At 47.5% G+C, this 27,297-nt stretch overlaps 2 protein-coding genes across 29 annotated transcripts in view; one reads left to right on the plus strand and one right to left on the minus strand.

Annotated features, from left to right (window-relative positions):
* The first annotated feature begins 1,697 nt into the window (after positions 1-1,697).
* MRPS34 (mitochondrial ribosomal protein S34) lies at positions 1,698-3,820 on the plus strand. The gene is made up of 3 exons (XM_074841205.1): positions 1,698-2,098; positions 2,177-2,219; positions 3,096-3,820. The coding sequence occupies exons 1-3, from the start codon at positions 1,781-1,783 to the stop codon at positions 3,371-3,373; spliced, it is 639 nt and encodes a 212-aa protein (XP_074697306.1). The 5' UTR covers positions 1,698-1,780; the 3' UTR covers positions 3,374-3,820.
* A 2,613-nt stretch (positions 3,821-6,433) lies between these two features.
* The window catches only part of MAPK8IP3 (mitogen-activated protein kinase 8 interacting protein 3), a 76,425-nt gene continuing 55,561 nt past the window's right edge, over positions 6,434-27,297 (minus strand). For 26 of the 28 annotated variants that reach the window (XM_074840716.1, XM_074840714.1, XM_074840705.1 and 23 more), the window contains 17 exons: positions 26,904-27,074; positions 23,581-23,707; positions 22,637-22,732; positions 20,983-21,144; positions 19,914-20,079; positions 19,270-19,455; positions 18,467-18,653; positions 17,549-17,671; positions 17,193-17,273; positions 16,594-16,661; positions 15,013-15,161; positions 14,014-14,185; positions 13,786-13,899; positions 12,319-12,357; positions 10,336-10,515; positions 9,934-10,077; positions 6,434-9,369 (listed from right to left, as the gene is read on the minus strand). In XM_074840716.1, the coding sequence (XP_074696817.1) occupies positions 9,248-9,369; positions 9,934-10,077; positions 10,336-10,515; positions 12,319-12,357; positions 13,786-13,899; positions 14,014-14,185; positions 15,013-15,161; positions 16,594-16,661; positions 17,193-17,273; positions 17,549-17,671; positions 18,467-18,653; positions 19,270-19,455; positions 19,914-20,079; positions 20,983-21,144; positions 22,637-22,732; positions 23,581-23,707; positions 26,904-27,074 (2,287 nt within the window). In that variant the 3' untranslated portion in view covers positions 6,434-9,247. The remainder of the gene's footprint in view (positions 9,370-9,933; positions 10,078-10,335; positions 10,516-12,318; positions 12,358-13,785; positions 13,900-14,013; positions 14,186-15,012; positions 15,162-16,593; positions 16,662-17,192; positions 17,274-17,548; positions 17,672-18,466; positions 18,654-19,269; positions 19,456-19,913; positions 20,080-20,982; positions 21,145-22,636; positions 22,733-23,580; positions 23,708-26,903; positions 27,075-27,297) is intronic. The other 2 variants (XM_074840720.1, XM_074840701.1) reach the window with 1 other exon arrangement.

Genomic DNA, 27,297 nt, shown 5'->3' on the forward strand with positions numbered 1-27,297 from the left:
GAGCCGCCAAGCAGCACGTCGGGGTAAGTGGTTGTGGCGGTCAGTGGGTCGCTGCTGCTCCGCCAGGCCGCACCAGTGGGGGCTGCCGTCCCCGCCCCCGGCGACGCCCGTGTTTGTGCCGGGGGCTTCCCGCTGTGGCAAAGGGCTGTTCCTTGGGCACCTGCGGCGAAGGTCTCTACAGCATCCCCAGAGTGAGGGGGTTCTCTTTAATACGAGATTGCACCTTAAGGAACAATAAACAGAGGATCCTGTTGCTACCCCAGACGGCTTGCTGTCAGGGTGCCGGCTCTTCAGGGTGTCTGGATCCCAGAAGACATTTGTGACCTGCACTTGTATCTCCCAGTGACCCCATTAAGCCAAACCGGGAGGCGGTAGGTTTCAGAACATGGTTTGTGCTCACTCTCCTGCTGTAGCAACCAGGAGATGCTGTCTCTAGCCGACTGTTGTAGAGTTGTATCAAGTTTTTGCAGATGACTCGCTGTGGTTGGCATTGCCCTTTGTTTCTGTGCATCTGACTAAGCCAGTTTCACAATTTTTCAAGTATTCTTGTGTCCTCTTCTGCTCTGTGCCCTCAGAAACCTGAATGTAGGTGCCTTAAAGGGCACGAGCTTGATATCTGTGCTGCATAGCCCTAGATATGAGCTACCCACTCTGTACCCTGAAATAAGTGGTTTAATTGCTCTGCTTTTTCTCCCAGATTTGCGTAGATTGAGGTCGAGTATTACTCTAAATCAGTGTTTGTCAACTTAATCAGGTTTGTTGTCCTTGTTACAACTCCCCTGTCCTTTTTCAAGAGATGCACCCTATGAGGATAAAGTATTTTAAGAGCATTAACAGCCTTTAAAATGTGTTTTACTTGTTGTGTAGCACACACCCCCTGCCTCTGACTTTTCCTCCATACATTGATCTTGGCTGCTGACAAAAACCACTCTGTATGCCTGAATGCCTTCAGTAAAGGACTCTACAGCAACACTGGAATGGATGTGTTTCCTTCAAGATAAGATACGGGTTTAGAAAGAAAAAACCCTTTCTCCTGGCAGGTCTAATTTACCAGCCTGTAGCCAGAATCCAGGGGCTATGGATTTTTCACTCTCTGCTGCTGGCAGTGGTTCCAGTTTGCACGGCTGTGTCGCACTGGTGCTCCGTGGCTGGAGCGGTTTGTGCAAGGGGGAGTTTGTCTCACCCCTGGGGACAGAGTTTGGAGACCCAGCTCTTGGCTCAGCTTCTGACTCCAACCTCAGGCAGACCTTCAACACTGCTTTAACCTTCCTAAAACCCACCTGAGTGATTTACACTCTGGATTTGAAAGTTCCCTTCTCCAGGGCCTGAAACAGGTGAATCTGTTCAAACAGATTTTTCTGTCGCAGGCTTTCAGTTACTCGGATCCACCTCAACACCCAAGGGTGCTGAGCCGAAGGGGCTGCCCAGCACATTGACACGTCAGGGTGTCCCTGAGCCGCGCCGAGAGCCCGGGTGTTTCAGCCGTGGCTCTCACCCGCAGCGGGACAGAGGCCGTGCCGGCAGCCCCGGGCTGCTCGGGGGACCGGGGCCCGGCCCGAGGGCGGCGGGGCGAGGAGCCGCTCTGGTTGCCCGCGGCCCCGCGGGGCGGCGGTTCCGCGGCACAAGGGTTCCGCCGCGGCACGGGGAGCGTCCGTGCCGTTCCGCCCCGTCCCGTCCCGTCCCGTCCCGTTCCGCCGCGGCGGGCGGGGCGGGGCGGCTTCCGGGCGACACGGGAAGCGGCGGGCGGCGCGGCGGGGTCCCGGCGTGGTCGGCCGGAGCCATGGCCCGCAAAAAGCTGTATCGGCCCATCGCCGCCATGGCCAAGAAGATCCGCGAGTACCGGGCGCTGAAGAACCGGCCGCGGGAGTCGCAGCGCTTCGCGCTGGACTACGAGACCATGCGGCGGCCGCTGACGCAGAAGCGGCTGCCGGTGCGGGCCTGGGAGGACGTGCGGAACGAGAACCGGCTCTTGGCGCTGCTCTGCCGCCTGCCGCGCTTCGGCGTGGGCCGCACCGTGACCCGCAAGTCCTGGCTGTGGGCGCACGACGAGCCCTGCTACTGGGTCATCACCAAGGTGAAGGTGGACTACACGGCCGAGGTAACCGCCGCCCCGCCCGGGGCCCCCACCCCCCTCCCCGCCACCTCCCGCCCTCACCGGTGCTTGTTTGCTTTGCAGAACATGGACCATGGAAGAGCTTGGGGCTACCTGACCTTCCGAGGTAAAAGCGGCTGCCTTGGGGCTACCTGACCTTTCCGAGGTTTGGAGAGAGCAGCGGTAGGCAGGACCCGAGAATAACGGGGCGGGGGGGGGGAGAGCTGCAGCAAAACCGCAGCCTTCCTGCTTGGGAAATTTGTTTTTCTCAGATCTGCTAATCAGAAAAGAAGTTCTCCATGTTTCAGTTTCAAATGCTGGGGTCTAGCCCCCACTGAATGCATTGCTAAGGAGCGTAGTGTGAGAGGCAGTGCAGGCTGACCCGGAGGAAGGAGTGCACCAACAAGGGATGAGATGAGGTGACAAGACGCTTTTGAGACTTAGAAAGCAAGACACACAATGAACACGTGAAGGTATTCCAGGTAAATTCGTCAGTAAAACAGGAGTGATGGCAAGTAAACTTATGTTACTGGGATTTAAAATTAATGCTTGGAGTTCAGTGAGTGAATTTCCCTTTTAAAAGCTGCTTTATATCAGGCAAACAATTGTCGCTTACTAGAGTTTCTGAAACATTTCTCAAAGGTTTTTAAGTTGTTGGGTATTTTTGACATTAAATTTCCCAGGGAACTTTCATCAAGTGTAGAGAGAAACTACTCTTGTGCCTTAGCCGTGAAAACTAAACCAGAGAGAGATGAAGTGACATTTTAAATTAAGAGAGGGAGTCAGCCACAGAATTGGAACAACTGCCTGTAGTTCTTTCAGCCTGTTTCTGTGTGGATTTCCAAGGACAGAGCAGGGAAGATACTGTCTGATCCTTTGAAAACTTCCTTTACTATTGCCTGTTGCAGCATTTTTGATACCAGGGTGTTGACACTTGCTGCATTTCCTGGAGGGAGTTTATTGTCAGTAGTGTTATCCATGGGTGTTCATCATCTTTTCTCAGGCAAAACCGAAGAAGAAGTGAGAGAAATCGACAAACCCATGTACCATGACTGGCGTATGGTGCCCAAGCATGAGGAGGAATCCTTCAAGAAATTCACCCCAGTGTTGGAGGAGACCATTCGGTACCTTCCATACCCACCTCTGCTCCGAGCCATGATCCTTGCGCAGTGGCAGAAAGAGGGAAAACCAATCACAGAGGAGCCAATGATTGATTTGGAGAAGGTCATGGCCTCTCCCCGTCAGCGTGCAAAGAAAAAAGCTACAGGGACACCCGTATAAAGACTTGTTCTGTGTCCTGAGCTGCCTACGTGCTCTCAGTGTTTGTTAGAAGCAGATCATCTTACAGAAGATCCCCTTGTCCACTGTGGTGTGGTGTGTCCAGGTGTCCTAGCTTTCTCCCCCCAGCCCTGTACAGCCACCTCATCTGAAAGGAAAGATGCAGATACGCTCAGATTTTTTTTTTTCCATAACTTTGGTCTCAGTCAGCAGAGGAACCTTCTTGGTTGCCTGTATAGTATCTGAATGCATAGCTCCTGTCATCCAGCTACAATGCTTTGGAGCAGTTGCCCTTACAGCCTGAAAATTAGGTTTTTAAGAACATTTTTCAGATAATTTGGGTCCTGCATATAAAAGAGAAAAATGACTGAGAATATAACGTTATTTCAGAGAGCTGTGTACAAATGTATCTACTAACAAAAATAAATGTTTTCTTATTTCTGCAGCACAGTTCTAAGAAAACGTGAGGGTTTTTTTCAGCGCATGGAGATCATCGTGAGGTCCAAACGCAGAGCTTTTTAAGAGACTCTTTACCAAGGTTTAAGAGACCTTACAAATAACAGGTACAGCCTCAGATTTCTCTTAACTGCTGCAGAATCATCTGGGTTACTTACATACGATAGCAATGAAGAACACAGGAGGAACACAACTTTACTTTGGGTACTAAGCTTATCCGAAGCTATCCATCTCCTATTCCCGGAGATGGCTGTCAGGAGATAGGAGAAATCATTTTAATTCTGGTGATGTGAAGTATACAGGATTGGCTCTTGCTATTTGAAGCCGATGTCAAATTACCATCAGTTCCAGTGCAGTGTGTTGTGCTGAACGTTACAAACATGCAACTCCTTAGTGCAGTTCTTAGCATTTCATTTTCTCTTGTGGTGGCTGTGGATTCTGCTGCTGTGTCAGCAACTGCTGGAGCTACCCTAGTCTGGGTGTGGGTGGAGGGGGCACCAGAGCTGTTCTGCTCTGTAACCCCACAGATCAGCTCTCTGCAGAAGCAGCTCTTTGGTTCTTTCATCTGCTCTAGTGGGTAGTCAAGAGGTGCTGTTCCATTTGCTGCAGCATCCTGAAATCACAAGTAGCCTGAAGAGATTTACTAAGGGAGAGCAAAAACTGGACTCTGCCCTACCCAGTGTGCCTGGCGGGCCTGGGTGGGACAGGAACACGGGAAAAAGGCTGTCACCAGGCAGAAGCAAATGGATCAACAAAATGGCTACCTGAGGTTCCTCACCAGAGGATCCTATGGGATAAGAGGGAAGGCTTTTCATGAGGTAAAAGCCAGTCCTACGACAAGGCAAGAAGGCTGGGCAGAGCTGGGCTCTTGTCCCTGTGTTGTGGCAGGAGTGCTGCAGGGCACATGCCAGGGCCGGTTCTCTGGCTTCAGAAGCCAGGGGAAAGGCCAGGGGAGGGAAAATTGGGAGTGTTGCTAAAAGCACAAACAGTTTGAGGGTGTGACATCCCACTGCAGCTGAATAGAAAGGAGCTTCTCTGGTTTTCATAGCCTCTGCTGCCAGCTGCTGGGCTGAGCTGGTGCCTTCCTGTCCTTACCGTGATTGAGGTGCTACTGAACCAGCACAGAAACCGAGGACGAGCGAGGTGGGGAAGGAGGTGTAGATGTTAGATGGGAGAAGTAGAACAATGCAGTCCTCTGTCCTGCACAGCCAGGAGCTGAACACAACCCCAGCACAGGCAGTGCCCTCCCTGACAGCACACAGGCCCACAGTCTGACTACAGTGGGCAGAGCCAAGTGCTGGTAACAGGGTCCACCAACAGCCCCAGACAAGGCAAGAAATGACCCACGACCGGGGTCCATCCAGGAGCAAAAGCACATGGAGATAATCCACCGTAAGGCATAAAATCATGCAATGGCTTGGGTGGGGAGGGACCTCTGAAGATCATCTAGTCCAAACCCCCAGTCCAAGGGGTGCATCCAGGCACAGTCACAGCATGGCTTGGGCAAAGACTGAAGGCTGCAGCTGGTGCTTTGATGAGCCGCCTGGGCCATGGGTGGAAAGGGCCCACGTATGGGTGGGGGCCCAGGTGGGGCTGCTGCTGCTGACCTCAGGGCTGTAACACTTAGGGGGGTGTCTTCACACAAAGCCCTGGGCAGCCTGAAAGCCCTGTGTGGTTATGAAGGTCCCCTTCTGGAAAGCGGCACAGCCCTCATTTGCCAGGTGTTGGATTCAATGCCTGGAATATGCTGGGAGCTCTGCCAGGACTCTCAAACCTGTGCATTAATCTCCTGGATCTTTTAACAGCACGGGGGTGGCTGGCTGAAGGATGATGGTGGTGAGCCCCTTCCTCAGCCACCCGGGCGGGTGCCAGACATGGCTGCAATGCACCCAGTGCCCTGCTCAAACTGCTCCTGGCTGTATCAAAGGGTGCAGTGCCAGGGGTCCCAGGGCCTGTTTCCAAACATTGTGGAGATGCTTCTATGAACCCAGGCAGCACTGCCTGCTGTACTTCACCCTGGCCTGCACAGGACAGCAGCACAGCTGTTAGTCGTGGAGGTGACTCACCTTAGCGACCCCTGCTTAGGGCAGAAGCCAATCCTGGCATAAGGAGGTAGCTCCCTTGTCTATTACTGCTATGTACAGCCCTTGAGTTAATGCAGTTCTACAAAATAAATACAAATGTGTCTAAGTGCTGCTGGGACTAAGAGGAACTCACTTCCAGCAGTGCTGAATGTCACCGATTCCTGTGGGACTTTGTGAAGTACCACCCTGTATTGACAGGGAACATCAGCAACTCCAGTGTTGAAAGCTGATCCTGATGTGTTAACCCCGAAGGGGACACCAGGAGGACAGCTGCAGCTAGCCAGCACCTAACACTTGTCTTTTCTGCCTTTTATTTCTGACACTAGAAGCTACAGATTGCACCGTGGCTTGCAGGAGCAGCTCCTCTCCTCTGGCAGTAAGCAATCCGCACCTCATTTCTTGCCACTGTACTGCTCAGTGGTGAACATGAGCTGCCATTCCCACCCTTTTAAGTGTCTTCTTGTTATTAAAGACTGAGTGTAAATCCCGGTGCCTTTATAGGAATGAGATGTCCTGCACTTGCTGATGTTAACACATTTATTACATACAGAACAGATATGGTTTGTTGTTTGATAGCATAGGGGACAAAGCATGGGAACATATTCATACAGCAGTCTCTTTACAGAATGCCATCTTCAGACCAAATAGCGGAGTTTACAGGCCTTAAGACACTTTTTAAAATCCTTTTGTAACATACAAGATACTTTACATACATCACAGTGGAGATATGACAGGGAAGTGTATTGAAGCCAGTCAGTTCTCACCTTGCTGCCCAGCAGCCACCAAATGCCCACAGGAGCTGACAGCAGAGGCTGGTTCTACTTAGTTGTAGCTGCCCCTCTCGGACATGTGCTTCTCTTGGAGGAAAACATGCACTGAGCTGGAAAGGAACCTGTTGGTAGAGGCCCAAGACTGGTTTCCTTATGTTGCCAGGGCCCAGTGGGTGACAGGAGACCAAGTACTGTCACTTCAACTGCTAAAACCAGATACAGAACAAACAGTAAGAGGTAAGAATGTTGCAATTCTGTATTTTCCTATGGAAGAGTTGATAGAGCTAAAGAACTGGGCCTACTAGGGCTTTTTTTCCCCCCCCCCTTTAATTAGCCCAAATTATGAAGTTTACCTGGCCCTAACTGGTGAACTGTTACGTATCTGTGGACTCTGTGGTCTAAATGTTGATCTTGTTAACTCTAACGCACTCTTGACTTGTGATCCGAAGAGTTCTTCCTAGCAGAAAGCATTCTGGGAAAGTGAGAAGCCTGGCACGGTCAGCAATGCCCTGGAGAAATGTTCCTGGTGAGAGGTCCCCCCGCATGCAGGTGGCGGCTCCAGGCGTCCCTTAGGCAAAGGCCAGCCCCCAGCCGGGTGTGCCTGTGGCTGGAGGACAGTGTCACCAGCACTGCTCACAGGCAGCGTGGGCACCGCGGTGGCTCCAGAGGCCTCTGTTCTCCAGAGATGTCCTCTTGCCTCCTTGCAGGGGAAACATATACCCTAGCCTTTTCTCAACTGTGGATCCAAAAATCGTTTCAGTGCTGCTGCATCGGGACAGATGCCATGTGTCAGAGCTTCCCCGGGGAATACTGCACACCTGCAGCACACAAGCAGCTTTAGACCACAAGACCTGGGGGCAGCCTGGTCTGTGGCATCAAGCACAGGACACAGCTGGGAGCTTTCCAGAAGATGGAGGCTTCCCCCAGCTGTCCCCCTACCACCCCACTGGCACAAGGACATCCCTGTGAACCCCAGAGTGTTGCACAGCTCAGGAAGAAACAAGATGACCACCAGAAGCTTCCAAATTCATCGCTAACAACTGGTACTCACTCTAGTCCTGCACATGCAGGAGGGAGTATTCAAAGGAAACGGAACTTGTCCTTCTGAAGACAAGACTCTTACCACTGTCAGAAAGGGAGGACCAACCGTTGCCTCTACATCTGGAGCTGCCACGTTCTGCATCTGGAGCTCAAAACTGCTCTCCCTGGTCCCATTTTTTGCTGCTTCTCTTGTAAGCAGGATGCAGATTTGCAGTCCCCTAGAACTGCTTACACAAGGAGGGCCATGAGATTTTTTTTCTCAGGGGTTGTCAATCCTTTTCAGGAGTCAGAAATTTCCAGCTTTTCAAACTACTCAGTAACAAAGTCAGTGCTCGCTATGTCAGGTAAAAAAGGTCGGGAGACCTGGCCTCAATTCCTTTTTCTCTGTGACCTCAGGTGAGACACACATACCCCGACTGCACCTACACAGTCTTTCCTAACTGACAGCCACAGTGTGAAGGAAAACAGACATCTCCTTCCAGCAGCTCCTGGGATGGGGACAACCTATGAGTCAAGGTGATCTCAACGTGTTAATGCAGAATTCACAGCAGACCAACATCATCTGCCCTCGCCTGACGTTTTAAAAGCCAACAAACGCTATGCAGAGATAGCTTTCTCCCGAACCTTTCAGAATGAGCTCAAGAGTTCTTTTCCGCCTAGCATTTTTGGAAGGGGGAGTTAAACGTATTGCTGCCTTTTCTGCTCTTAAAAAAGCAAAGTTCCAGTACCCCTTTGCTACCACAGTTTCCAAAGGCCCTGTGGCCTCCATGATCAAACACCCGTCTCCTATCTGAGGCTACCAAACAATCCTCTCTGGACACACACAGTCACTCAGCACATGACTGCTGAGACGACGACAGCAGAGGAGGTAGACTTTCCATCTGCAGGTATGGAGGATGTGTTCCCCACAGTAATGGCACTGCTGCCTTCTCCAGCCAAGCAGCAGAAGCGCTGCCCAAACCCTGGTACTCCTGTCTATTGAGGGTTCCTTGGACCTGGCTGCTCTCAGTCCGTGGGACATTATTCTGTGCTTACAGGTGGATAAGGTGGAGAGTCCACTGGTGAACTAGAAAGGATTTCTGCTAGGGTGCTGTAGAAGTTGTGATTCACCATCAGTGCTTTGGGGGAGATGCCAGGGGGACGTACTTCTTTCTCATGCAGGTGGGAGTGAGGCAACCTGCTGGAGAACCTGAGCCACCACCCCTCCAGCTGCCAGCTCCCGTGCGCCGGGCAAAGGCTTTGCACAGTTCTAGCTCCAAGCTCCACTTCATCGATGCGCTGCCATGTCTCTCCTTGTAGATGCCAGCTCTAGAGCAGAACAATAATCCAACCACGCAGAAAGCGCACAGGCCCAAGATGAAAGCTGCAAGTTCAGAGGTTAGAAGGGGGTCACAGTCCGAGGCAGGAGCCGTTGCAGTTGTCTGGGGTCGGTTTCCAGCAGTAGGTATAATGCAGGCATTCTGTATGTACATCTTGGCATTCAGGCGGGAGGAGGGACACTTAGATTGGTGGGAAAGGAGAAATTCTCACTCAGGGATATAGGATACCTGCCACACAATAATGTGGCTCCTTTCAGCCTTGGAAAGTACTGGCTTCACCTGGGTGGCGTCTCCTGCATTCTCCTCTGTCTCATCATCTTCTCCATCCCCTGAAGACAGAAAACAGAGAGTAGAAAAGGCAAGAAAGAAAATCCCAAATTGTACTGCTCTGGAATGCTTCCAAAGAGGCTAATATCCCTGTTAGAGTCTCGGCAGTCTGACAACAGCCAGCATGAGCTGAGACCTTCCTTTATGCCTGGAGAACATTTATAGCAACATGGTGCTTTTCTGAAGCAGGACTGTATTGGTGGAACAAACCATCTCCAGTACTAGGAAAAAACCACCCTTCCTTTTGGGGAAGCCAATGTTTACAATACAGGCAGCACAGGCGACCACAGTGAGGCAGCAATGTTTGAAGTCAGTGGCACAGACAGTTTTATTTCCAGGGCCATTAGCGCAGACTGTGTGGCACTGCAGGCACAGGCAGGGGCACAGGGTTTGGCAGCCTTGTGCCATGCAAGGAAAGTGCTTGCTCTCTGCCCTCACAGCCAGAGGCAGGAGAAACAGAGAGCAGTACTTTTCAGATTTCGCTCCCCACAGAAGCAATCCCTCTCTCCACGACCACGGCCCTGCAGCCCTCCCCGTTCCGGATACCTCACACCACAGGCGCTCACCGATCCGGAAGTCGATGTACCCTTCTCCTCCACTCAGCACCAGGACGTTCTTCAGCTTCTGCCCCTCAGTCTCTGTGGCCGCTGTGCTGGGGTTCTCCGAGGGGCTGTCCAACACGCTCCCATTCAGGGTTGCTAGGACATTGCCTGGGAGAGGACAGAGGTGCTGTCAGTGCCTCTGCTCAGCCTCCAGGCAGTTAACACACACACACACACACACACACACATACACACACACGAAATCTAGAAGTCGGTGCTGTTTAAACTCCTGATGTCTGAGCCACAGGGATCTGCAAGCGCTAGAAATGGCACAGACAGCCGCCTGCTGCAGATCAGCTCAAGCTCCTGCCGCAGCATGGACGGCAGCACAAGGCCCTCACAAGGAAGGGCTGTGCTCCTCCTTACCAGGCACAGAGACGAAGAACTTGACAGCATCACGGTGGCCATGGAAACAGAGCTGTGCCTGAGCCATGGAGCAGTAGGGAATGAAACTGCTGGCAGATTTGTCACTGTTGTCATCACCATAGACGTGGATGACCCCGCCAGAGCGGCTGCCCTCTCCAGAGGTTGGTGAGGTCTTGTTGGCTGGGGACAGGGAGGAGGAATATTGTCAGCAATGGCTTGGAGTCCCATTTACAGAAAGGATTGAATCAAAGAGAAAACTCATGAGCCATGAAGGAAAACCTTTAAAGGTGAAGGTCTCTTTAAAGGTCTTGTGTAAAGGATGTGATGGAGGAGACCACACTAGACTATACAGTCCCTCTCTCTTAGGCTGGCAACAATCCACTCATAATAACAAACTGTTATTTTCTCATCCAATCTAGTATTTGCCTTCTAATGAGGCACACATCCCTGGAGGTGCTGGGCAAGAGTGACCTTAGGGCAAGCTAGACAAGGTCTCTGAGGTGTCCCACTGAAGGCCTCTTCAACAGCAGCAATCCTCTCCAGCCTCCAGAAATGACCTACAGTCCTAGGATCAACCTTGGTCTTTTGTACCTGGCAGGGTATCCAAAAATGTCCACTGTACCCATGAGACATTAAGGGCACCTGGAGGAGAATTACTGCTATTTTCTGGATTGGTGAAGTTGCTCAGTTTCCAAGTCAAGTCCTTTGCTTACGCCAAGCTGTGCCTGGTGAAGGCCTCTCAGCCCAGTAAATGTCACAAGCAGTGGAGGTCGTTGCTTAGTCCTTCATTTTAGCCGTGACACCAGAAGATCATCTGAAAGATGTTCACCATCCACAGCTTCCAAGGATTTCAAGGTGGGCTCAGGGGCTGGCATCAGAATGTGAATGCTTCCACTCACCAAGGAACAGAGACCAGTGCTCAGAGCTCAGGATGGGTGATGCTTTCCTTCCACATGCACCCACATCAGTAAAACAGAAACAGTACTAAAATCAGAAGCTTCCACTTCCTGTGAGAGAACTGAATTGCTTAATTATCCGTATTATGGCTTGGGCTGGATTTCAATTATTAAGTAACTTGGACAAAGGAGACTTTTACCTATCAGGCTCAAGCCAGGATGGCGAGACAAGTACAAATATTTTGATGGAAGAAGGAAAATCAGTGTGTGCAGGGGGAAGATCCCCAAAATGAAGGCTCTCTGCACCTCTGTGCTTTGGTTTGCTGTGAGCAGCTATGACTGGATGAGTTCATCTGACTGACAGACAGGGCTGGTACTAGCACTTCTTCTTGTTCAGTATCTGGCTTCTTACTGCAAACCAATATCAGATGCTTTAAAAGGAGGAGACACATGTTGACAACGCTTCTGGACAGCCACAGACATGTGTTACTATGAGAAAAAAGTACTCGTTTCTGACCGTGGAAAGGCAAAGATAAGCATAAATTTGAACTCAGAGCCTGCCTTAACTAGCACAAAACCAAACAATTCTTAATGTTTATCGAAGTCCCCTCTGATTAAAAGTCTTGGTTGATTACTTCCAGCTGGCAGGTGTCACAGCACCTACTGCCATTGGCCTGGAGCTGATGAGAGAAGCATCCTTGGAAAACCAAGGATGACCAAGGAAGACCTTGGAAGAAGAGTCTACTCCTGCTTCCTGGAACTCTCTGACTGAATGAACCTTTACAGTCCTATCTCAAACCTGGCCTACCACAATCAGGGAACTACTGATGAAGAAAAGTCCTCTAAACACAAAAAAACCCAGAGGAATGGCTGATGAGATGGATGAAAGTGGTTTTAGCCATGGGAAATGAGGATATTTACATTACTGTCTCTGGTCGCTTTTCTCAGATGCAATTTAAAATGAAAGAGTGATGAGGAAATATGGATGGAGAGAGCTGAATGGCAGGATGGAAGGGTGGGAAAGCGACTGCAAAGGTGAATGGGTGCAAAAGGAGTGAAAGCTGAAGGGAGGAGGCAATGGACTTACCCCGGAGCCCAAGGAGTTGGCCTCGGTGGAGGACTACAGCTAGGCACAGGCAAGGAGTGGGAACACAGAAGGGCACAGGGAGAGACAGGCAGGACGGGAAAGAAGAAAAAGGTGATTACTGGGAGAAAATTCAGGGAGCAACAGAAATGTAAAAAACCTAGAGAAACCACAACAGGAGCTACAGGCTCAGATCAATTTATACCAACACTGTTCTTGCTCAATTTCCTCTTATCTTACAAGGACAAATGTAACATCTGAGATGAGAGAGGGACCATGGTCCCAAGGGGCCATTGCTAAGTTTCCAGTGAGATCTTACTGCTTACCACATTTTTACAGAAACACCAGAAGATAATGCAGCTGGTTTACTGCAGGGAACAAGTTTAACTCAGAATTAGGACAGCAGCCTAGTCCAGAAAGAATGGACTTTAACACAGGGATTCAGAAATGAGACCGCGATTGCAATGCACAACTGTGTCACTGGCTTCCTGGTGTCAGCCTCAGGCATCTCCAGATCCCCTAGCCTTAGAGGAGACCATCTCAGCCCTGACTTTCAGAAGGGTTACAACAGGTTTGCTCCTCTTATACAAGAGCCATTTGCTTCTCAGATTTCCTGCTAGCAGTGGTGAGAAAATGTTCATTTGGCTGTTTTCTGTTGAAAGCAGCTGCAATCGGCCTCAAGTCCTACTCCCCCATAATATGGAACAGACCTGCAAAATTAGATGCTGACTGGCAGGTACAGAACAGGATCACTAAGAGCTTCAACTAACCTTCCAGCTCCAGAGATACACCTATTAACTACTACTGCTGGGTCTCCTCATCAGGGTGGATTTGGCCCAGGATACCAATTTCTACTTGACTGATAAAGCTGAGCCCTAGTTTGAGTAAATGAAGCTTTTCTAAGGTCAGTTTCTGGAAAATACTGTTACAGAGACGTTTAGATGTCTATGTCAAAACAAAATTTCCAGGGAGATCTTCCTGGTGACTTCTCATCCCATGGTCTCCTTTCAGAGACTTACTACAATTCCCAAAGCTTTGTTTCTCCTGGTTTCCAGCAGCTACAGAATCAGTCTGCTCTGGCAAGGTCATGCTCAGAAAAGAAGACTGTATGGATGGTAGAGATGTCATTGGTTCCCCAAGAAGGAAATGACTTCTACTGAACTGAAAGGGACAGTAACAAATACTATTTGGTTTTAAACAGGTTGTCTGTTCAACTGAACACTTAATTCTTTAATAAGGAAGAGTTAAAACAAGTTCAGGACTGCTTGTACTCGGGGCTCTTCTCTCTGAACACTGCTATGATCAAAGGTGTGTCAGCTTTAGAGTAAAAACATCCGGAAAGCATTAACCTGCCGAAGCCATCTGCCAGGCTGCACAAATAACATGCAAAGGCATACTTTTTTTTTTTTTTGGGGGGGGGGGGGGGCGGGCGGGCAGGGGGCAGAAGTATCTCCAAGAAACGTCACTTACTCTCAGTCAGTGGAATGGAGATGACGACACCGTTCCCTGTCCCTACCCAGAGGCGGTTGCCAGCAATGAGCAGGGCTGTAATCCGCACGAAGGAGAAGCCCAGCTTCCCAGTGCCTAGTGAGAATGTGAGAGAGTTGGAGAGTCAGTTACGGCTCGGCTAATGGATTTTGATATCTCTTTGATCTCAGTAAGCAACAGACCATTCACTGACAGCCCCTACTGCCTCACCTAGCATCTTGCTGACGTAAGGCTCAATGTCAACATCCTGCAGATGCTGGTGGCTGTGGGCATGGTAAAGCCTCAGAGTGGAGTCCAGGCGGATGGAAACCCACACCCCATCTCCAATCCACGCCAGCTGGCGCACCTGACTCTCCCGCCGAGGGTGAGCGTCAAAGGATTTCTGAAACGCCAAACAGGCATACCAATGTGAGTTCACAAAAGCTTTGCAATTATCTACACATAGGTGCCACTTTCCTCAACTGAGATCACTTGTTTGGTTTTCAAAGCTCTTGGAGAAAATATCTTAATGCCAGCTGACCTCAGAAGTTCACTACAGTATACAGAAAATCCCTCACTTGAAGTGATGAGTTGTACAGCAGCTCTGCAGAGATTATGGTCTTTGCAGACCAATTCAGGAGCAAGAACATTAGAAAGCAAGAGCTTTCAATGTGCTTGATAGAAAAGGAAAACACACAACTCCAGTATAAATTCCAAAGATCAAACTGCCTTGGCTCAGCGATGTCAACTTCAGATTCAGCACTTCTTCTCCCTTTGATTAGAATTATTCCAAGAATTGTCAAATAGGTTTGTACCAACACCACTGTATTGAATTTCAACCAAAAGGCTCTAAACATCATTTTTTTCTTAGGCAAGTGGAATCACCAGGGCTTGCTAACTGTACTCTTCCTTTGTGCCACAATGCCTACAGCTGGAGAAATCTTAGATCGTATATGCAGGGTAGCTGCAGAGCAGGCATGTACATCTGCACAGTATGGGGCCTCACTGACTGACAAGTAAAGGGAAAGAAAGTGCTCAGTTTGGACTTATCTGAAGATTTAAGCTCTGCAAAGGCAGGAAGGAATAAATACTCCCCCTGGCAGTTTGGATCCTACAGTCAGCAATGACAATACAAAGGTTCTGCATTTCCATACACTGCTGCAGAAAACAGCTATAAGAATAAATACAACACAAGCATGTGCATGCACATACACACTTTTGCTTTCTTACCTCAATCTGCATTGTCTTAGGCTGAATAACATGGATTTTGTTCTTGTAGCCACACCAGACTCTATCATACACAACAGCCATGCAGCGGATGGAATGGTGAGTGTGACCGAGGTCCATTAGGTGGTAATTGCTGAGATCCCACTGACCATCTGAGGTGAAAAACAAGTGTGGAAAGATGCATCTCCTTCATGACATGTCAGTATACAACAGAATCATCTACCGTTCCAGGTATATCCAGGTATACAGGCTTAGCTAATACTCAAATGCTCATTTTGCTTATGTCTGTGAACTACCCATGAATCCATAATACTACTTCGGGCACAGCCTTATACTTACGAAACACATAACAATAAAGTTTAGTTTGGTGGACTGAAAGATCTCCAAATCAGGCTAATTTAAACGTTCTTTTATTGTAATGAAGTGAACAAGCTTCTCTAACAAGTACAACAAAAACAGCAGGGGAAAAAGAAAGACAGCCTAACAAGGCTATATGCAGAGACCTGAAAGGAAATGGATCTTGTGGTGAGGCTTCCTCCTACCACAGAAAGACAACATAATTTCCCTGAAGTGTCAAATCTAGGATAAGGAATCAATCTTCCTTCTCTCATGCTTATTTTCTAACTACCCTGGCAGATACTGTGCTCTTCACAGACAGGTGGCCTCTATGTCATGGAGCTTTAGCCTGTTTCTGATGGGAACAATTTTTATGTGTCAGGGGTCGGGCTTGAACTCATGACAAAGGGTGAATCAAAATTCAGATTGCACAAAACCAGAAATCTCTGTATGTCAGCTTGCTGGATAAACTGCTACACAGTGAATAACTAAGTTCTTAATATGCAAACATTAGTCACAGTTAGCAAATTCCCATGTACTTTCAGGCACGAACACAGCTCAGGAACTACTCAAGTCATAGGGAAACAAAACCTACAATAGTGAAGAGGACAAGAAATACAGAATTCAAAAGGTATCTTGAAGTGACAAGATTAAGGCACATTAGATTACTCAGTCATCTCTTCTTTGAAACAAGAAAAACTGACCAAGCGTAATGCAAGGGCTCCATTTATTTGGGACTTCCAGACAACCCCAGCTCTGCCTGCTGTGCATGCAGTCATCAGTGCCACTACTTACACGGAGTCCAACTTCTCTGGGAAGCATCAGGCCTGTCTGCAACTGCAGAGGGGATCTGCTCGGGCACAGCCTGAGCTGTGTGGAGCTCCCTGTGCACGCCCCGCTACAGCTGATTTGGGAATGCACAGTAACACCCATATGGCCCAAATGCATTAAACTTACCAAGCACCCCTCAAACAACTGCACAGCATATGTGTTCCTAAAAGCGTTGCATTTACTCTGCACGTGCAACACAGCACACACACGTTTCCGTTCAGAAAAGCTCAGGAAATGGTGTTAAAGCATGCCATAGATGTTTCAGGATAGAGATTACATGTGTATAATTGCTATGCATTTTAACCATATGTTTGTACTCTGGCAAGCCAGCACCTTTCCTTCTCAACTCAGAATAGCATTTAATCCATTCCTACATTTTTGGCCAAGTTTAGTTTTCTCTATTACATGGACTCTTACCTTCTCCCCGGTGGAATATGGCTAGTGTTCCGTCAGCCAGAGCAACAAGGACCCTCCCTTTCACATGCCTGAAATCACAGAAAAGTAAATACTTACAAAAATCTGTAGGAGTAAGGGACTAACAAATCCTTTCTGACATCCACACACACCATCTTTATGTTCTTTATTCCTATTCAGTTTAGCACTTGCAGGAACATCCTGCAAGGGCCAAGGGTCATACCTCTTACCTTCGTTGTAGTAAGATCATCCATAAATTTCCTGTTGAGGTTAACTTCTCCTTCACACTACAAACTTCATCAATTTCAACAAATTCCACCTAACTTACATCCCAGTGAAATTTTGCCTTTCTCCTCCCCACTTATTTCCTCCTGATACATTTAGTACCTTATTCACTGAATTGGGTCAGGTCTGCAGTTGAGCAGGAAAACAGCTCAGTATGAGGCATTTCAATAACAAAAAACTTGGGAAACTTTCCTCACAAACCAATGCAATTAGAAGAGCAAAGAGAAAGATGACTCACAAAGAGGTGCTACCCCCATCTAAAATATCACTTAGGCACTGAACCTTCTCCTTCAGCAGCCCCTGGCATGCACACTTACACTAGACTCAGTACAGAGTCCTTCAGCTTTATCGAGTGCAGACACTTCTTCCAGTTGGATACAGCCGAGTGCACATAAAGCCTGTGAGAAAGGACAAATCGGGGAGGGTTAGCAGCAAGGCCCCACACCTTCAGCCTGACTAGGCTTGAGTCTTTTCTTCTGGTAGGAAAGACGGAGGTTAGGTAAGAAAGTGAGGTTAAATCCCTGTGCCTATGATGAGCTGAGGGCACAGAACAACAAGGAGCAATGAAAACCTACACCAGAAACAAGAAGTGAACTAAAGGTGTGCGGATATGAGACGTGGAGCCCAGAGAACCGAGGTGACAGAGACATCTGTCAGCCCAAAGGGAACCTACCAGCCGTTCTGTGCTCCCAGCCACATGGTGGGGGCAGCACTGGTGCAAGTCCCAGCAGCATCCCCATTCAACTCCTGATCTGGCAGTGTTGTGCTTGACTCTGTCTTCAGCTGCCCATTCTCCCTGAAGAGGCAAAAGAACATTGTTAGAGGCCTGAGGGGCAGCAATGGACAGAATGCTCATCTAGCTCACAGTCTGGCATTCACACGCAGGTAAGGGCCCTCGTATACCCAAATCGCTTCCTTCTCTCCAGTCTTTTTCAATTGCTTGACTCCCAAATCCACAATGTGCAAAACTTTCTTTTTTCCCCACCAATACAAATAGCAAGTACTTCAAATCTACAGAATTTAACTCAGTGTTTGGCAGTACTATTACATAAATAATATTTTCTCTGTTCATTTCCAACTTCAACAGAAACAACTTAGAACAACTTGGTGATTTAAGAACAAGACTTCCACCTTGCTCCTCAGGCCATCACATCAGACTCATACGTCTTAAGAATTTTTGGGTGGTGAATATGCTTTCTTCATTATCTTTACAGCACATTAGAGGTACTACTAGAATAAATCAGTTGTTGTTTTTACACACGAATCAATAAGCTCCTTCAGTAAGAACATTAAGCGTACATGTACTTTGGAAGATCTGTCTTAACAGCAGGTCTAAATTCATACTGAGAGATCAAGTATGTGCACTTGAACAGCTGACAAGTCTGCTGCAGGCTGAACCACGTTTATTTTCATTTCATTTCATTTCTCTCTCTCTCTCTCTCTATCATCCCATCTGTAATACTGTTTGGGCACAAAACTGAAAAAAAGTTTGACACCTTATCAGAAGAAAAGGCTGGTTCTCTTATCAAAAAACTCACAAAAACAGAGCTGATAAATAACTAAACTGGCACTTTGGCCCCAGACTGCCTACCCATTCTGCCTAAGAGGCGCCTGTGCAGGGACTGGATCTGTAAACACGTGCTCCGTGAGGGGCCCAGGCCGGGCCTGAGCAGGCTCTGCCTCACTTGTACCATTCTCTGGTACCTCCGTAGCTTCTGTTGCCTCCTCAGTAGACTGGGACTGGTTGATCTTCCCATTGCAGACAGCAGCCACCTCACCTAAAAGACAAAGAACAGTGTAAGACACACGATAATGAGCTGGTAAATTAGCTATACAGAAAACAGGCTGTCAATTTTTTAATTTATCCTTCCTTGCCAGATTCATCAAGCCCTGAGCCTGCACCACAGGCAGCAGATCATCCAGTGGTTTTTTCTGCTTGGATGGGGAACAGAGGCTATTTTAAAGTGAGGCAAAATCTGTGACTAGCAAAACATGAGAAGCTCTCCAGGGCTGCCCACTGCAGTACGGAGTCAGCAAGGGCATCATTACAGCTTTCATATGGGCTTAACTGACTTCACAGGAAGACATGGTTCACAGAAGAAAGCAATGAGAACAGAAGCAATTGTAGCAGGGCAAGCATCACCTGTCCAAAGTACTCTGTTACATGGTCCCTGCAACCAGGCTGCAGGATGTGGATCACTCACAGAAAAAAAGAGGGCTCTAAAGAGAAATGTTCCAAAAGGGCCTTTGGTCTTCCTTGTACCACATTAAGAAACTTCTTGAGGCCTCTGAAGTAGTTAACTCAGGAACAGGAGGATGCAGCTGTAAAACTGTAAGCTCGTATGGGACTAGCTACAATTGGATTGCCGCTAAGTTTTCCGTCCCAAAACTCACTCTGTCCCTTGTCCAGCACAGGTGTGTCACCACGCGAGGAACAGTTGCTTCGTGGCACATTGCAGCGGGTTGCACAGCCCACCAGAGTGATTCCTGCCAAGACACCATCTGTTCCAGAAGACTCTTCAGGATTTACATCTCCCTCCAGAAAGATCTCGCCTGGAGGATAATCACTCTCACTGGCCGCTGAAGGGCAAAGAACAGATTCTCCCATAAATCTAGCTGTCATTGCTAATTTAAATGTAGCAGTACTCCTGAGGTGACCTGAGGTGAATGGAAGATGCTGACCCTCAGGGTTCACTGCCCTGGGGAGGCACCACAGCATCAGTCCACATCACGGCGAATCCCCTCATCCCTAGCATCAGGCCAGCTACAGAGCCCTCCCAAACCTGGGCAAAGCTCACTCTTGCTCCCAAGAACCATCCTTTACAGACAAAGGAACGACTTACTAAACGTTCAACAGTGAGGGATCTCCACAGAAAGGTCCTACAAGAAGGCAAGATCCAAGTTATGGTTTGGAGGGACAATTACAGAATGCAGCAGGGTCCAAGAGTTAGTTCTGAAGTGAGGACACTACATTTGTCACTCCTCAGTGGAGCAGGTGACCCTGTGCAGATCACAGCCAGTGCCTGGGCCCCACTTACCAGGGATGCTGGAGATGCAGAGCACATGAGCATTGCAGACAGTGAACTGGTCCACCACTGTGCCAGGCTGATTGGCATCAATAATTACAACTTTACTCGTTGACAGCGTACTAGTGAGGATCCAGACGCGACTGGACGTGGCATCCATTTCATGGAGCTCTTTTGCCTTCAGGAAAGCAAACACACAGGCAGAATCAGTGCTTCTGACTGAGCATATTAGTGCTTGGCAACATTTACACATGCAAATACCACAATGCCAGCTTCAAAGAGCCAAGTCTCTTCCTAGCTGATGCAAATAAACAGTATCAGCTACGCAAATTTCATTCACATTGCTTCACCAGTATCTAGAACATTGTCCAAAGAACCTATCTGGCTTCTTAGGGCAAGAGGAGTTTGGCCATTAATTTCTCTTCTGAGATGTCTGACTAGTGTATCACTGAACATTCACTTCAGACAGAATGCCATGGAGCTGGGCTGCACTCAAGCTACCAGCTTAAGCAAGCTGATCTCAGAAGACTACAGGGCATTAGCATAAGATAGCTGTGAGAAAAAAAAACACAAACCAGAAAGGATAACACATTGTATTATTATCTGCAAATTACAGCTTGGGTCTTAAAAAAACCCACCACTTAAGACTTAAGAAACAGAGCTGGAATAAATCTCAAGAGCTTCAACTTCTGAAACAAATGGACTCACGGACTCTGCTACATCTATGTTCTTTTTAACAAAGCTTTGCCTGAGTTTATTTGTGATTTTTTTAATTTACAGTGATGAGGGCTCCAAAATCTTCCTAGCAACCTCATCAAACACCTAATTACCTTATTATTAGGAATTTTTTCAAAATTCCAAACGTTTCAAAAGTAGAAGTTGGAAAATTTTATCCTGGATTATTTATCCCAAATCACACAGAAAGTTACTGAAGAGCCAGAACACCACAACCCTGCCCAAGAGGATGCCTCAGAAGTACAAGTTAGAGCATTATATACAATGTATTGAGAGAGGGGGCATGTCAGGGACGGAATGAGAAAACACACTGGAGAGAAAAAAAAAATGCATTTTCTCTTCTGACCTTTTTCTTTTCAGGAGATGTATGGTTGCTTTTGTTGTTCTCGCCTTCCACTTCCCTATCACAGGTGAGGGGATCCCGTCCAGGATCCAATTTCTGCCCATTCCCAGGCTCCTGCTCCAAAGGTCTCCATCCCGTGAGATTGACTCCAGCTGCACACCACAGCTAAGTAACAAAAAGAGGAATCTTAAACTTAGAATCCTGGAGGCTCCGAGGTCTCTTTAAATTCAGACACCTTTGTAGAGAACTGTGGACATGTGTCAAACACCTAAAATATTTAGTTGGAAACAACAGATCTTGTTGACTTCTACTAGAAGACATAGTCAGATTTGATGGAGGTAAGATAAAGGTTCTCTGTAACCTAGAAAAATCACTGCTTTTTTAACAGATGTGCCTACAAGATTTAAAGAAAATAAAGATAATAAATCAGGTGCATAACTGATAATAATAATAAGTCCTCAATTTTTCTGACTCTGGGGTTCCCAAGTCATTGTAGCAAAGGAAGCAGAACATGGCAGATGTTACCAGCTTGGGGTACAATAAGCATGACTGCTGAACTAAAACTGACAGTGACTGCTTGATGGAGGATACACATTCAGTGCACTCCTCTTCCCTAGCCCCCCTCCCACACCTTGCACTCTTCTGCTTCCTCACACACTCCTTTTCCCAAAAACCAGTGTTTGATCTTAGAGAGCTATTTAAAGAACTAAGACAGCAAAAAATGAAGTAAAAAGAAAAAAAGTAAAAGGAAAAAAATATGCTCATTTATCTCCCTATGTAACAAGTGTAGAGTGAAAGAAGCACACTGCATATTTTCTGAAATCAAATTTAGCTAACCTCCTATGAGCTATTTCTAGACAGTTTTTTAGGAGAATGCTGGGAACAGGCCTACAGAAACAAATACTGGATTTATCCAAAATCATAAAAGAAAGATGCTGAGCAGAATATTATCCAAAGATCATGCCAATCGTCTAGAAACAACTAACAGCATATGAATTTTCTTACAACTTAAACATCAGAATGACATCTAAAAATCAGCTCTGAATGAAGTTAATGAGAAACTGCCTACTTCAAAACAATCAGAGCGGATAAATGTGCTACCTGCAGAGAGATGACTGTCTATTCTCAACCGTAATTCTACTCAAAATATTCTAGTATTGATAGACACAGCTTCACAAAAATCTGCTCTACATAATATCGTCCTGTTACCAGTGAATCCTGGTCAACAATGGAATCTAAAAGACTGATGAAATGCATTTTTACCTTTCACCTGCTCATTTTCATGGATTTTTATACTGTTCTATATTATACCCTAATGGGTCTTAGCAAAAGCCTTCTAAGCATAAAATCTTGCTGATATTATATAAGAGGTGTCTCAAAAAAGCGTAAGATGTAAGACAGAAGCATGGGACCTGGCAAACAGAATCAGCTGAGAATTCCATCCTCATAAGAGACGACATTTTCCCTACTTTCTAGTACTTTTCCCTATGTACACTAGAAACCACTATTCAAAAAAAAAAAAAAGGCAGAAAATAGAATTTGGAATATAGAATGTACAGAAAACAGACTGTTGTCAAAATTGCACATGTAGCAGCCAAATTCTTTGCTTATTCCATGTCCCCTTCCTGGACTGGAATGGTATGCAGAGACAATGTACCTTCATGGTTGGGTCCTTCTCTACTAGTGGGCGGCAGTAGACAGGCACAGGGACGTTCTTCATGCGAGTGTCTTCCTGACCACCATTGGGACTCAGCTGGGGAGGAAGAGAAGATGAAGAAAGACAGTACAAAGCTGTAAACACCAGGCTATGATAAGAGAGATGTAACCAATGTGGCAGAACCAAACTTACTAGCCTCAGAGACGGGTGCTGCTGAGGCTTCCATCTCACAGCTTGTATGAAACAGAGTCCCTACAGGGATGGAAGCAGCCTGCCCAAGAGACTGCCTCTCTCACCATGATACGGTGCCCCAGCTATGGACAACAGGGCTATATGCTGCACTGCTGATGGAGAAAGGGTTGGTAACAGGTGCTCCCTGCAAATAAGTTATAACACTGGCATTCCCTTTCAGCATGGCCTGAAATTCACCCACTTTCAAGCCACACTGCAAGACTCCTTTCCTTCTGGTCTTTGACCAGTTAAATGAGTCATAGGCCAAGAAATAAGGCTGATGACATTTGGTTTTGTATTACTGCTGGGGAGAAGTGGGAGCAAAGTGCACTGCATTTGATTTTTATACTGAACAGCTGGTAAAGTTCTCAGAGTGTACATGAAATATGTAATGTTCAAGCCCAATTATAATAACAAAGGAAATAAAAAAGTACTGTGCTCTGGACAAAGAAGATTAATTACTTTTGGTTTAGGGTAGGTTCTTTCAGCACCTTCGTGCAGAGGAACGCCCCCTCCATTGACTTCAGCAGAGATAGAGAAAACATGAATTTGATCTGTGCCTACAAATATTATAGAAATAAAACATGCATATGATACCTCTAAATGAAATACTTAAGGACTAAGGCTAAGGGTACCAGTGGAAGAGTTAGGTCTTCACTGGTTTCACTGTGAGGGATGATGTCCCTTCGGCCTGTCCAGAGAGTGGCCCCTACCTGTTTGTACTTGGCAGGGAGGCTCCAGCCACAGGCCTGTAATCGCCCGTCATCGTTCCGCACGTGCTCCCGGACCTGGCGGTACTGCTCCCGCTTCTGCTCGCGACGTGCTGAGGACGTACAGTCACTGAGGAGAGAAGCAGCAGCGTTACTTCTCAAACTATGGTTAGAAACAGAAGCTGAAGATTAAGTAAGTGTCACCGTAACAGGGGGACAAAACACAGAGCACACCAAATCCATCTTTGAGAACAGATGCAGGAAATCGGAGACAGAAGAACTCTGTTAAGAAGCAGACACAGGCATCCCTAATCTCTAACTTGCAGTTACCAGAACGATGTGGCAGGCCAAATCATTGTCATCTCCACTTCTATGCTCCAAGAGCCCTTCAGAAACAGGGAATCAACTTTCCATAAGACCTATGAATCTACTGAGATTATACCAATTTCTCCTTAGCTGTTACAATTTACTGATATACGGTCTCCATCAGGAAGGCATTTTGAGTTCTTCCCCTCTTCATTAACCACCCACTGTAGGAGAGTATCAGGTTCAAGACCATCTAAGGAACCTGGAGGTGCACAAGACCATGGGACCTAATGAGATGCATCCACAGGTCCCAAAGGAACTGGTAGATGAAGTGACTAAACCACTACTCATCATATCTGAGAAGTTGTGGCAGTCCAGTGAAGTTCCCCCTGACTGGAAAAGGGATAGCATAATCCCCATTTTTAAACAGGGAAAAAAGGAAGACCCAGGGAACTACAGGCCAGTCCCACCTCTGTGCCTGGCAAGATCATGAAACAGATCCTCCTGGAAACTGTGCTAGGGCACATGGAAAATAAGGACGTGATTGGTGATGTCCAACATGGCTTCACTAAGGGCAAATCATGCCCAACAAATTTGGTGGCCTTCTACAACGGGGTTACAGCGCTGGTGGATAAAGGAAGAGCAACTGGCATCATCTACCTGGACTTGTACAAAGCATTTGACATTGTCCCACACGACATCCTTGTCTCTAAATTGGAGAGACATGGATTTGATGGATGGACCACTCAGTGGGTAAGGGATTGGCTGGATGGTTGCACTCAAAGAGTTGCAGTCAACGGCTCAATGTCCAAGTGGAGAGTGGTGACAAGTGGTGTCCTTAGGGGTCGGTACTGGGACCAGTGCTATTTAACATCTTTGCTGGCAACATGGACAGTGGGATCGAGGCACCCTCAGCAAGTTCACTGACAACACTGAGCTGTGTGGTGCGGGGACACACTGGAGGGAAGGGATGTGCCATCCAGAGGGACCTGGACAGGCTGGAGAGGTGGGACATGCAAACCTCATGGAGTTCCACAAGGCCAAGGGCAAGGTCCTGCCCATGGGTCGGGGCAACCCCAAGCACAAATCCAGGCTGGGCAAAGAGTGGATTGAGAGCAACCCCAAGGAGAAGGACTTGGGGGTAGCAGTGGATGCACATGAGCCAGCAATGTGCGCTCACAGCCCAGAAAGCCAACCGTGTGCTGGGCTGCATCCAGAGCAGTGTGGGCAGCGGTGGGGGGGGGATTCTCCCCCTCTGCTCCGCTCTCCTGAGACCCCCCCTGCAGTGCTGTGTCCAGCTCTGGGGGCACCAACATCAGAAGGACACGGACCTGCTCGAGTGGGTCCAGAGGAGGCCACGAAGATGCTCAGGGGGCTGGAGCACCCCCCTGTGAGGACAGGCTGAGAGAGTTGGGGGGGGTCAGCTGGAGAAGAGAAGGCTCTGGGGAGACCTTAGAGTGGCCTTCCAGTACTTAAAGGGGCTACAGGAAAGGGGGGAGGGACTCTTGATCAGGGGGTATAGTGATAGGATGAGGGGTAACAGTTTTAAACTGAAAGAGGCAGATTTACATTAGATATAAGGAAGAAATTCTCCCCTGTGAGGGTGGTGAGGCCCTGGCACAGGTTGCCCAGAGAAGCTGTGGCTGCCCCCTCCCTGGAAGGGTTCAAGGCCAGGTTGGACGGGGCTTTGGGCAACCTGGGCTAGTGGAAGGTGTCCCTGCCCAGGGCAGGGGGGTTGGAACTAGATGGTTTTTAAGGTCCCTTCCAACTGAAATCATTGTGTGATTCTATGATTATAGTCAACTATTTATTTTTCTGTCCATTTTAAAGCTTTCTCTGCTGACAAGGAAAATATGCACTAACTGCTGTTGCAACTGCTGGTTTCAACAGAACAACTTCAGCTTTGCACTGGCAAAGGTTAAAAGAAAAACTGATCTGTGAGCTCTTAAGATGTTTTAATATAAACAAAGGCTGTTTGAATATCAGTTCCAGTTCTCAACAGGTTTTTAAAGTATCATTCCAAGGTACAAACAACATCAGCAAAAAAAATCCAATCCAAAACAAAAACCCCTATACACAACATACACTACGACATATAAACAAAAACAACTCCCTGCTAAAACAAAATACTTCCCTACACATGCTTCCTCCCCTGGGGAGAGGATGAGAGAATAACCAGCTTCTGACAGCAGTTAGTCACACTGTTTAATGCACTGCTGCAACGCACTCAGACACCACACAATGACTATGATATTGTAATCAGTTAAAAAAAAAACCAGAATAAAGGCAGTGAGTATCTATAAAATATAAATTTACCCTTCTGAAGACATTCTTTCTTCTGATCTAGTGTTTTTCTGACAATCCTCCTTATTGCAGAAGTTATAATACTTTACCAACACATTCTCCAAAGTCCTTCCACAAAACCTTACCAATATGAAACTGTACAACCTTGTAACGGTACCATGAATTCTGAAGTCAAGTAAAACACAGAAGAGTTTTCTCCCTCATGTCAGAGACATAAAGAATAGGGAGAAGACTCTTCAGTAGCAACACACGGTTAAGATTAAAACCAACTATTGTAACCTAAATGTACTGCTGAGAGAACTCTTTGTCTTCATTTAAACTCACCAACAGGGTTGGGCAAGACAATCCATCCTGCTGCCCCACTGCTGCCATCACACTCTACCACAAAAGCCCTACTTCATTCTGTCACACGGTCTGCAAACGTGAGTGCAGAACTAGGGATGAGGCCAACTCAAGTCTACAGTGGTCCCTGCTGAGATGAACCATCATGGCCTAGAAAGCCACGGCAGCAATATCTTTGGGAGGACAAAGTTTGCTGAGCCCATCCACGTGATAACTGATGAGTAAAAGATCAGGGAGATAAACCAGAAGAGACAGAAACATATTAACACCACCCAGACTTTTTTTTTTAAAGCGGAAAAGAGCTTCTTTTAAGAAAAGCTGCTATTTGGGAGAGCTGCAGGGGGACCTGGCTTGGCACACAGCACACAACTCACTCTTCAGGGAAGAACTCCAGGGTGCGGCTGCTGGAGGAGATCTGGCACATGGTGTGACTGCGACGCTGGCTGAACCCTGCTGTGGTTGGAGACTTGTAGTGGATGTTCACAGATGGGTAGGTCCTCTTTGCTGGTGGGGGGCTTGAGGAAGAGCTGAACAGACGGCTGAAGCTAGGGACAGAAAAAGGCCAACAAATAAGAAAAAAGGTGCCTGGGGAGACAACACAGCATAGATTCACAACAGGGGAAGCAAGAGGTACGCAATCAAGGGCTGCAAGCCCTTCAGGAAAACTGTCCTACTTCAAACACAGAGCTAAGTCCTCAGTTTGATTGACATAAGGTGTTTTTAGCTTCCAGAAACAGATACCTTCTGAAAACAGCCCTTTATTAAAAC

The sequence above is a fragment of the Strix aluco genome, chromosome 15 (genome assembly GCF_031877795.1).
Source record: "Strix aluco isolate bStrAlu1 chromosome 15, bStrAlu1.hap1, whole genome shotgun sequence".
Lineage (NCBI taxonomy): Eukaryota > Metazoa > Chordata > Aves > Strigiformes > Strigidae > Strix > Strix aluco.

What these genes read in the sequence shown, in the direction of transcription:
- MRPS34 (XM_074841205.1), top strand. Translation starts at nt 1,781, where the DNA reads ATGGCCCGCAAAAAGCTGTATCGGCCCATCGCCGCCATGGCCAAGAAG. An exon ending in AGGTGGACTACACGGCCGAG is followed by an intron (nt 2,099 to 2,176) that starts GTAACCGCCGCC and finishes TTTGCTTTGCAG; the next exon opens with AACATGGACCATGGAAGAGC. An exon ending in GGGCTACCTGACCTTCCGAG is followed by an intron (nt 2,220 to 3,095) that starts GTAAAAGCGGCT and finishes ATCTTTTCTCAG; the next exon opens with GCAAAACCGAAGAAGAAGTG.